The 12,273-nt window shown below is 42.7% G+C and overlaps 1 protein-coding gene across 1 annotated transcript in view; it reads left to right on the forward strand.

The window, feature by feature from the left end:
- The window catches only part of scap (SREBF chaperone), an 89,283-nt gene that overhangs the window by 36,451 nt on the left and 40,559 nt on the right, over positions 1-12,273 (forward strand). Inside the window, exon 5 of the mRNA XM_056285831.1 lies at positions 7,148-7,368. Within this exon, the coding sequence (XP_056141806.1) occupies positions 7,148-7,368 (221 nt within the window). The remainder of the gene's footprint in view (positions 1-7,147; positions 7,369-12,273) is intronic.

Here is a 12,273-nt window from a genome sequence, read left to right on the forward strand (position 1 = left end):
TACACCTGCTAGGTGGGAAGTCGATCGGATGAATGGTTTGAACGGTTGTTCAGAAAATCCTGCCCCATATAATACGGGGTCCTCCTGTATTGTAAAATAAAATGCTGCATCCTGTATTGAATCAATAAGGGATGTGATTTGTCCCATATTTTTTGTACATGTTGTTTTATATATACACTAGGTCTTCAAAGTGCTGAGAATAACAAAACATCGAGTAAGTAAAATAAACCCAGTTATACAAGCGGAGTGGAGAAGTTTAATTTCAATGGTGAACTACAGACCGACAAGCTCTGCGTGCTGTGTGAGACTGCACGCCATGCCATCATCGTTGCCATGAGGCATAGGCCGCGGAACGCATTTCGAATGGATAGGGCCAATAATGACGTGACGTCCCCCCCCAAGCCACACTCGTAACGCATAACTTTATTTATTATTATTTATTATTACTGTAAACTACTAATAAGACACGTTAGTCCCTAGTTAACGGGTCTGACCCTTTAACTGAGCGGTTAGTGATGTCGCCTTGTGGTGCAGTACACCCCCGTATCAAATCCCGCACCGGGCAATAAAATAACCGGTTACATTGGTGGCAGCGGTGGGATCCGGAAGTGTGCAGATCCTCAGAAGTCTCTTCGGAGTGCGGGAAGAACAAAGCGCGAGGGCGCGCTTCCGGGGAGGGTGACGACTGTAAACTACTAATAAGACATGTTAGTCCCTAGCTAACGGGTCTGACCCTTTAGCCGAGCGGTTAGTGATGTCGCCTTGTGGTGCAGTACACCCCGTATCGAATCCCGCACCGGGCAATAAAATAACCGGTTACATTGCTGTTTTTATTTGTCCTGATTATAGCCTACACTTGAGTCACAATCAAATAGTATAATCAGTATGGTTAGAAAGCATAAATCATTTGACACGTCAAATCCAGTTGCATAGGATTAAAAAATGTCAACGCTCACCACCCCGTCTTAGACGTTCCCAGAGAAGTTCCTCCGTCTCTCGTTGTGCTGGATGAAGTCACTGGCAATGGCGAGACCATCCACACTGGCCAAAGCATCCCTGTGTGTGTTGCTGCACTTCAAGTGATTGAGTCTCCTTTGAGTCATTGTTGACCTTAGATAAGTCTTCATACGACGAAGGGTTGAGAAAGACCTCTCGGCGCTGGCAGTTGACACGGGAATTGTATAAAACAATTTCAACAGCCTGTGTACATCTGGCAGTAGGCTCATAACGTTGAGGGTAGCGGCAGAGGGGCTAGTTGGAGCAGCGACAGTTAGAAATTCTACTTCTGGTTCCTCAGAGGGCTCATTGTGGGCTGGAGTGACGGTGGTTGTCTCAGCTACCTTGGTTAACCTTGACCCGAAGAAATCAGTTATTTTTCGACGCTTCATCATTCATGTTAACGTTACTATTGCTTAAAGTTTAGCGAACACACTAGCAGTTAGTCTACTTACATAGAGCGCTGGTATTTTGTTCTGTGAAATTCACGTCCGTGTGACGCTATGCTCACGTGACACAAATAACCAATCAATCATTAGGAAACAGAGTTTGTTGCTTGTGATAGGCTACGTACTGTAGGTAGGCTTACAGCTAGTGGAAATTAGCCCGGGAAGCGCGCAAAAGTGCAATACATTAAGAATGTAACGTATTTGCGATTTGAATTTTTACACGTTTATGTTTGATGCACGCCAAAGTAGGTAGGGCTATGGCCCTACTGGCCATACCGGTTCCGTGGCCTATGGCCGTGAGGCCTCACTCAGTGGTCGCCTTGTACAGTTAAAAATAGCACCCTCAGTCACTCAGATACTGATGGTTTCCATTTGTTTGGGATGGACACAATGTTATGTTTGTGATGTTTCAGTCTTGTTTATGTCAAACCAATCAGTATTACAAACCCAAAGTATAATAAATATAGTACATAGTTTTTGTTACACTAATTCTAAGTGCTTTTATTATTTTGTCTTGCTATAATGCACTTCAAACGTTGTGTATCGGCATATTGGAGTCCTAAAAACATTAAATCATCTGGGGGGAGAATGTAGGACTTGCGGTGGGGGGCAGGGAGCTTGGGGGGGCGTCCCTTATTTCGCCACGTAGAAGGTGGCATCCATAGGGGACACACAAATATGCATACATAGACAGAGACTCCTTCCATTTTAGTTAGATAGGTAGCCGATGGTCATAATAATGTCAGCTGGTGTTGTCTCATCGAGCTAACTTGAATGGGATAGCGAACATCAACAGGTTCATTTGTTGAGCCATAATTTAGCCAGCTGACTAGCAAAAAAATTGCTAGGCTACAATGTTATTTGTTGCTGCTGAGAGTTCTCTGCACGTTTTGTTTCAAGATGGTGAAAAGTTTTCTTTTCTGTCTTAGCCAGCAGCCCATACCAACATGTACCCTGGTTCTGCTGAATGACAAGCTAAGCATGTGTGGGCTTGGCTAGTACTTGGATTGGAGACCTCCTGGGAAACTGAGTTGCTGCTTGAAGTGGTGTTGATGGGCCAGTAGGGGGCAGTCTTCCCTCTGGGCCGAGTAAAAAACCAAAACATCCCAATGCCCCAGTGCAGTGATGGAGACACTGTGCTGGAGGAAATGCTATCCTTCAGATGAGACATTAAACTGAGGTCCTGACTCACAGTGGTCATTAAAGATCCCATGGCACTTACTGCAAAGAGTAGGGGGTGCCCCGGTGTCCTGGCAAAACTCTCCATCTGGCCACCTAATCATCCCCCCATGTAATTGGCTCAATTATTCCTCCCTCTCCACCTCAAGCTGATGTGGGGTGAGCGTTGTGGCACAAAATGATTGCTGTGCATCACCCAGGTGGTGCTACACATTGGTGGTGGTTGAGGTGAGTCTCTCCCTTCAATGTGAAGTGCTTTCGGTGTCAAGATAAAGTGCTATATAATGTAATCCATCGTCTTTTAATGAAACATGTGCTTAAAGGCATTTCAACAAAATTTTGTGTTGGAATTCGTGATATTCAAATTTTTGACACCAAGAATTTAATTTCTACTGCAAATGTGTATCACTTCCAGATATCTCTTATCGGTCTCCTTGATTGCTAATAATCGGTATCGACCCCTAGTTAGTATTGAAATTTATTTCAAAATTCATGTGACAAATATTTCTTAAAGACCTATCGAGGTAGCCAAATTAAGTCATTCATTGAGAACAAGTTGTTTTTGCCAACTTGTTCTTTCTCTGCATAAATGATTAATTCCTACTCTCTGCTGGTTGCAAAGCAACCTCATTTACTATGCTGCTTAGCCTATGCACAAGGACTAAAGCATATACTCAGTTTATGGACTGTATTAACACAGTAGGTATTATTAAAGCCTTCAGAGGCCATACAGGTGTTTATAAATGAATCTTAAACCATCTCATACTCGTATGATAGTCTCTGGAGTTTTTGGATGTTTGGAGTGCGCTCAAATACATAAGACTAGTGAATTTTTGAGTTTTCTAGACTTAACACTGTTAACTAGTCTGTGGTGGTCTCTTTAGATCGGATCGCCTCCAGCTTGGGTACTCACCAGTGATGTGCGGTGAGGTCAGTGGCTGGGTAGGCAGTAGGCATTCACAAATTCAAATTACATCCTTTTGTGCTCTATAATGTTTTATAACGATCTGATCCTTCTTCGTTCTTCCAACTGCCACAGAATTGTAGAATATTGTGCCCCCCTGGCTGAACTACATTCCAAATGAAAACCTAAACAAAAATATTGTCAAAGTATATACTATGAAGTACCTTTTTTCTTGTTTTATATGGTGTTTGATAGCTGTGAAATGACTTGGTAACACCATTGCCTCATATCATTACATTACACAGCTTAACATCACTTAATCCCAAAAGTGCCTCTTTAACTCCATTTTGGCAGCCATACCGCAATACAACAGATAGCTGCGCTTTGTTGGTTGTGTCAGTGGTCTCATTGACTTGTACGGACACGACAGGGGCTGCATTTACCTCATCTTGAATGTACTGTCGAAGAGTGTCACTTACTGCCAAGATAAGGTCGTTTTGAATACGGTTCAATGTTCTGGAAAGCACTGAGGAAACTTGAATTGTGTCATCAACCTCTGGTCCTTCTCCACAATGAGGTTTACGAGCTCCACATACTTTCCTCAGTTTGGTGAGCTAGTGCTTTCCTTGTTTCCCCTGAAGGCTAATTCTTGTTTCCCTAAGTCGCAAGTAGCACATATCAAGTCCTTCAGAATCTCACGATTTTCCCTCACCTTCGCATTGTGCGCGGAGACTTGCTGTTTATTAGCCTCGTGTAAAGCTAGGTTGATCAGAGTGCACTTTCCAAAGGTTTTCAATGTTATTTGTTGTTGACTGTGTGAACTGGACCAATCGTGCTTGACTAGCGCTGCAAGCAGGTTGTTCAGGTCACAGTAGCCGGCACCTACCCATACATTGTCCCGCTCTCTTGAAAACAGCAAACAAGGGAAGCAGTACAGCCTGCTGCTGGTAGCATCAGAGCCGCATAGCCACTCTTTCCTTATATACCACTCTGGCTGGAATGATCGGATGATTTTCTGCCCTTTACGCTGGTGGAGGTCAAGGAGAGCTCCTGTAGGCCTGCCTCGCTTGATTACAAGTAATTTTTGCTGGTAATCCAGTTCATTAAAACTCTGAAGACGTACGATGGTCGACATTACTGATTTCGCTCTGAAGTGTAGCTAAGCTGCTCAAATTCAAGTGAGCTAGCTTGCTATATTGATAACACAGATCTATGACTGTAGCAATTTCGCACCTTGATGGCTCTGATTGGCTCGCACTCCCACCATAAGCAGTGCCTTTCCTCGTCCGCTGATTTTGCCTTAAGCTACGCAATACGCATGTGCAAACTCTGAAATTCACAACGTTAAAGGCACTCCTGAAAAAAAAGCAGAGCCTACCCTTCCCATTGAAAAAGTAGGCAAGCTTCTGCGCTATACGGCGTTTCACTCATAGAAGTTTAAGGACTTAAAACGGACAAGGAAATAAAAATATTAAAAATACGTTATAACACAGCATACTTGTAACTAGAGTGAGATTTTGATATGTTGTTATGAATTTGTTGTATGGTTATTTTGATAAAATTATCACAGACGTAATTGGTACTCACACGTCTACTTCTACGCCACAGCAGTGCATTATAGACAATTACATTGACCAATAAAAACACTGAGCCATATAAACATGAGATCAAAAACTTAGAAATCGCCCCCATTCTAGCCAGCCAAGTTTCATGAAGGACCAGTAGAAATAAACTCTCCACTTCCTCCTTGCTATAGACAGCAAGTGAAGGTCATTAACTAATCACGTTTACCCCCGTTTCACGTTTTTACCAGTCACGTTGATATTTACAACAGTAATGGTTTAGTCCTGGGTTCAACGTTAAGCTGCAACCTTCTGGTCGTTGGTGACTAAACCAGCACCCCCGCTTCAACCCTTGGGTTGTTGTGAGGAGGGTGTGTGGACACCCAGCAGGACTAAAAACAAAACATGTCAAAGGGCAGATGAGTTCCTCTGTGAACCAATGGCCATCCATACCTAGAGAGGCGATTGGGACCACCAGGTACTCCCTCTACTGAAACACAATGATGATTCAACCAAAGACTTGTTGAGGCATCAGCTTTGCTCCTACGACCTCCATAGGTTACGGAACTGATGATGATGAGTGGTTGAGTAATTATCCTCTGCTGCAGCACTGGCTGGTTGGTAATTAATTTAATTAACCCAACCACAGTAGTAGTTAGGTTATTTGCATCTGAATTTGCTGATGGAGTAGACCAACCTGTGATACTACAAGCCAGAATCCATCAGCTTTTGGCTGGTGGTTCGTAGTGGCCTCTTGTCTTACTTGTACAGAGGATACTTATGCGTTTCAGAAATTCTTTGGAAATGAATTTGATTTTTCTTTCCCCTTGATTTTACGTTTAGGAACAATGCAAAATAAATGTAGCCTGTAAATCCATAAATCTGTAAGTTTTGATCATCTTTTAGATGTACTCGAGTACATATTTCATTTTACTGTAAACGGATAGTAAAATGAAAGCTGCTTCACATATTTTGATGTTTTGTATTGTGATAAATAATCTTTTGTCTCTAGTAAAATGGCCTCACTACATTTTTCAACCACTCTTGGCTTGTGTCATATTAAACTAAGTTTTATATCCTGCAGGAAACCAAGTTTTATATCCAATGATGAAAGCGTAGAGATTTTCAAAATTGAGCTCTAATTGGAGTCCTGTGTACAGAATTACGTTTGCACTGTTGCGTCTGTCAGTGGGTTTGTTTGTCTTTCTGTCTGATTTTCTGTGAGTTTGTCAACCATTATACATTTGGAACAGTTCAAAGTTCAGCAATGAAACAAAAACAGTCCACGGGGGTTGTAGGACAAAAATATGCAATAATGCCCTTGAGTAAAAAAACTAGGTCATGGTCATTTGAGCCATTGATCCGTTCTGAGTTATCAAGGCTTAGTGGTTGAAGGACACATGAATTTGTAGCACTCTGTATTGCTTGTCTGAACATTGTACAGCACTCATTACCGGTACTTAGGTTTTCTACAGTTTCCTTGTTCATCAGAACATGGTAGAGAGAAAGGGACCATTTTTATTTCAATTGCTTGCTGAATCAAATGGTGTCACCCTTGTTTAGTTTTGTGATGTAGTTAACAGATGAACACAAAATATTATTATGCTAATAATCAGGTTTGAAGTGGTCATAGCTACTGGCACTCAGTGGCCTTAGTTAAATGAATGCAAACCGTGTTGGTGTCTGGGCCTCAGCCAGTCAATTTCTGTTTTAGTTTTATCCACCTCTACTTTCCCACTTTCCTACCCTTTTCACCTCCAAACCTGATCTACTTTCTTCCCCTCCTTTTTTGTGCTCCTGTCATGTCTAATCCTCTTAACTCCCCTCTCCTCCCCTTCCTCATCTCTTCGCCCCTCTTCACTCCCTCTTTCCTCTCCTTTATTCTCCTGACCATTCCTCAACTCTCCTCTGCTCTTCCTCTTCCCTCCCCCCCTTTCCCTTTCCTCTCTTGGCCTCTCATTTATACTCTCCTGACTATTCCTCAACTCTCCTCTGACCCCTTCTCCTATACCCTACTACCCTCTCCTCTCTTCTCTGTCTCCTCTCCTCTATTTCAGCGGGGGGGTGCGGAGTTTGGAGGCATTGTGTCTTCAGGTGACCGACCTGTTGCCGGGACTTCGCCGCATGCAGCCAGTCCTGCCAGAGCACGGCTGCCTGCTCGTCTCTCCGGGTAATTACTGGCAGAACCAGCGAGAGCTTTTCGACTCAGACCCGGACCTCCTGAAGACTGTCCAGAAGCACGAGCCCAAAGGCCTGCACACCTCTGCCACGCTTCGAGGTCGGTGGGAGAGAAAGAAAAAGACAGGGAAGATGAAAGAAAGGGTGGAGCGATGGAGAGAATCTAGGGAGGTGTGGAGTGAAAGAGGAGGAGGAGGAAGAGGGATGAGAGGGTATGCACAAAAAACTTAAAGGTCTGCACATCTCCACCAAAGGCGAGGAGGGAGTACAGAGGAACCCTCAGATGAAGAGTTGTGGGTATTATGTCAGTTAATCAGTTTACATTACATAAAGCATTTGGTGGAGGATATTCTCCCAAAAGCGCTTTATGACACCATAAGTGTTCACATTTTATCATTCCCAGCCTAGGTGGGGAAATTAATAGCTAACCCCAGGGTTCCCACATGACCTGGAAATTTATACTCTAGTTTTCCAATCAAAACACCTGGAAAATGATCTGATTTAATTAAAATGTCCTGGAAATATAATTGAGGTCATGAAAATTGTAAAGTTGGGTCATATAATTGTATTTTTACTGACTGAGATTGCATATTTTTAATGTAAATTGTCAGCCAAGAGGTCATATACATATTTTAAGGTGTTGAGATGTGACATCAGTGTGTGAAGTTTCGATGGTATGTTCAGTGACACAGTCCATTTAGAGACTGTTGATTTCCACTGACAGTTAATACTGAATAATATTTCCTTCTGTAAGTAACAACTGGCATGGGTATCCCAGAAAAAGACCTGGAAAATTATTTCTTAAAAAGCGGGGGAACCATTTGACCCTTGTCATCAGTTCAATGCTATACGCATTGAGCTGCACTGAAGGATTAAAGGAGAGAGAAAGATAACGATTGCTGTTCAGTGAGAGAAAGAAAAAGTTGAGCATAACTGTGGTCTGTCAGGGGTTCTTGGGTTGGTAGGGAAGAAACTAAAGCGATAGACTGAGTAATAGTGATTAGCAAAGGAAAAGGGTTGGTTATTTTTTTTTAATTCAAGTTCAACTTTATTGTTGTATGTGTTTAGTATACAATGACATTCTTGTGCTATGGCTCTCTCTTCCTTAACACAAGGGACGCAAGGACACACCATCCAACAAAAAAAACAAAACCAGACTATATACACAATGAATTCATACATTATATTCACAATATACAGTACATGATAACACAACAGTGCAAGGTGCATATGGGTGCGTCAGCTGTTGAGCAACCTGACTGCCTGTGGAGAGAAACTATTACTGAGATGGGTGGTGTGTGATTTGATGCTCTGGTAATGTTTTTTAGATGGAAGGAGTGAGAACAGAACATGAGCAGGTTGACTGGTGTCCTTAATGATGTTTTGGGCTTTCCTTTTGCAGCGCGTGGTATAAATATTATGAAGTTGTGATAGTTCCAGCCCAATTATTTTTTTGCTGCTGTCTTTACAGCTCTTTGCAGCAGTCTGCAATCCTGAACAGTAAGGTTGCCAAACCACACTGTGATACAGCCAAGACACTCTCCATGGTACTGAGATAAAAGTTCATAAAAGTTTTGGTACTCATGCCAAAACTCTTGAGACGCCTCAGAAAATACAGTCTTACCCAGTCTACCCAGACCTCTGAGTTTCAACACCAGTTTGGATGGTACAATTGTATTAAAAGCAGAGCTGCAATCGATAAACAACATTCTCACATAGTTATTTTTCTTTTCAAGGTGTACTAAAGCAGTATGTAGAGCAAGTGAGATAGCATCATCTACAGATCTATTGGAGCAGTAGGCAAACTGTAATGGGTCAAGGGTAACAGCAATATTACATTTTATATATGATATAACCAGTCTTTCCAGGCACTTCTTAATAACAGAGGTCAAAGCAACAGATCAGTAATCATTAAGGCAAGACACAGGTGTTTTCTTAGGTACAGGTACAATGGTGGTTTTCTTAAAACACAGTGGAACCACACACAATTTTATTTTACTACTTACTACTTATTGTTCCCCGTGAGGAAATTCTTCCCCTGCATTTAACCTATCCTAGCTGTGTAGCAAGGAGCAGTGGGCAGCTGCCGTGCAGTGCCTGGGGACCAACTCCAGTTCTTCTTGCCATGCCTCGGTCAGGGGCACAGACAGGAGTATTAACCCTAACATGCATGTCTTTTTGATGGTGGGGGAAACCAGAGCACCCGGAGAAAACCCACACAAACATGAGGAGAACATGCAAACTCCACACAGAAAGGACCTGGGATGACCTCCCAAGGTTGGACAACCCCGGGGTTCGAACCTAGGACCGTCTTGCTGTGAGGCAACAGCGCTAACCACTGCGCCACCAAGCCGCAATGACAGGGACATGCTCAAAATGTCAGTAAAAACCTGAGATAGCTCAGTGTAACATGCCTTGAGGACACGGGAAGGGATGTCATCTGGGCCAGCAGCTTAACCCTTTTTAAAGTTTTACTCACATCAGCTTCTGTCACCAGTAGATCAACTTCATTGGGTGGGCACTGTGCTGTTGTCACTGGGTCCAAGTTGTGTGCTTCAAAGTGGGCATAAAAGTTAAGCTCATCCGGGAGAGTGGCAGACATTTGATAGGCACTCTGAATTTAGATTTATAGTCTGTAATCGCCTGCAGCCTCCTCCACATACACCGTGAGTCACTGCCACAGCAGTTATGTTCCAGTTTGTCCCTGTATTGTCTTTTAGCAGCTTTTATGGCTCTCCTTAAGTCATACCTGGATTTTTTTGTAGCATTCCTTATCCCCGATTTATAGCAGTGGTACGCTTCCTCAACCTCATGCAAATGTCGCTGTTAATACAGGGCTTCTGGTTGGGGTAGGAGTGAATAGACCATACTGCGACCGATTCAGCATACTCATCCAAACTCAAGGCTGAATCCTTATACATTGACCAGTCTTTTGATTCAAAACATCCCTGAAGTTTGGATTCGTGTTCTGTAGTCCACCACTGTCCAGTGGGCTGCCCGCATATGCCCCTCACACACTTCACTTTCTGCTTGTTGGCAGGAAGCAAGAGCACTGACAGGTGGTTGGATTTCCTAAAGTGAGGTCATGGAATACACCTGTAAGTTGCCTTGATCGTGGAGTAACAGTGGTTGAGAGTCTTATTGCCTCTGGTTGTTCAGGTGACATGTTGGTAAAACTTTGTTAGCACAGATTTCAGGTTACAGTGGTTAAAATCCCCTGCACAACTGAAATGGCCTCATAGTGCAAGTTCTCCTGCCTGCTAATGGCTCCATGCCATCCTGCGCCACCGCGACAGTAGCTTGCGGCGGTAAATAGACGGTAGTTAACAACACACAGGGGAATTCCCTTGGGAAATAGAATGGTCTGCACCTTATTGTTGGTTGTTCCAACACTGGTGAACAGGACTGAGAGACTATTTCCATGTCAGTGCACCATGAATTGTTAAAGAAGCATACACCACCTCCCCTTTACCTTGCCAGTAGTTGTCATGGAACGGTCCATACAGTGCACAGAAAAACCCTCCGATTGTATAGCCCTATCAGGTGTATTAGGCCCCAGCCAAGTCTCTGTAAAGCAGAACACACAACAATCCTTCATGTCCCTTTGAGAGCTTATTCGGCAATGAAGTTTGCCCAGCTTGTTGTTGAGGGACTGGATGCTAGACTGCAGTATATTGGGAATCGGGGGCTGGTTAGGGCACCGTTGTAGCCTCACCAGGGTGCCACGTCGTTTACCTCACTTCCAGCAATGGTGGTGCCTGTTTGTTGTGGGTAGTCTCTCTCGGCAAGTCCCGCAGCTCCAGCTGTTGGAAATGTTTAATCTTGTATCCAGTAAAGTCTAGCGATCATAGGTAATTTTACAAGACGCCTTTTGTGCACCCAAAAAAAAAGCAACATACAGCACAAAAACAAATAACAAAGTGAGAGTAGCTCATGGCAAGTCGGCATAGTACGGCGCCGTCTTCGATCTCATCACATGATTCACCAGTCACATTCATTTTGTTTCCTTGAGAGCAAATGTGCCTGTTTTGAAATTGTTGTGGTCACAGCTGTCCCATGTCAACCACCAATGACGTCTCACCGAGAAGAAGGCGAGAGTAAGAGTTGTGGATGGGCACTTGAAGGCTTCTCTCTCCTGTCTAAAATATCGCAGACTTTTTTGCAGTTTGAAGTCATTTTTAACTTGTTCTTAGTGTTGTGTGGTTTTATGAAATGGCTGCTGAGCCTCGTCGACCGTGTCTTTGTGCCGGAGAACCCCGGGTAGTGACTGGGCTTGTCACTGCACCTTTTTGCCACACCTTGCTTTTTATTTATACAGTTTCACTCATTGACATGTGGGAGCTGCCTATTACAAGTACAGCTTTCTGCCATAGGCTACGCAGCAGTTGGGGTTATGTGCCTTGCTCAAATGCTTCAACTTTTGATGTACTGTAAAGAGTTTACCCATTCAGACTTGTCAAAGTGGTCGGAAATTTGAATTTGTGGTTCCCTGGTCACAAACGCCTCTCTCTAAATTCCCATTTACTGCTGCACTGCAAAAAATGAAATCTTAACAAGTGAAAATATCTTGTATTTGGTACAATAACTCCAATATTGAGTAGAATTATGTTGAATTATCTTATTCTACTGGCAGATAATTTTGCTTATTTCAAGTTTTTTTTCCCTGATTTTGGTCAATTTAATCTTGTTTTAAGAAAACAAGATTAACATTTATTTAAAACAAGATTAAATTCACCAAAATCAAGAAAAAAAATTGAAATAAGCAATATTATCTGCCAGTGAAATAAGATATTTTAAGATAATTCTACTCAATATTGGACTTATTGTACCAAATACAATATATTTTCATTTGATAAGATTTTATTTTTTGCAGTGTGGGTTTGTTGTGGGGTTTTTTTCTAGATGTTTGTCGTTATATGTCTATACATGTTTAAGGCAGCCATGAAATTGAAAACACATTGTTGAGTTATAGCCAGAAATCTCTGATCTTGCCATAAATGAACTG

The sequence above is a fragment of the Lampris incognitus genome, chromosome 9 (genome assembly GCF_029633865.1).
Source record: "Lampris incognitus isolate fLamInc1 chromosome 9, fLamInc1.hap2, whole genome shotgun sequence".
NCBI lineage: Eukaryota > Metazoa > Chordata > Actinopteri > Lampriformes > Lampridae > Lampris > Lampris incognitus.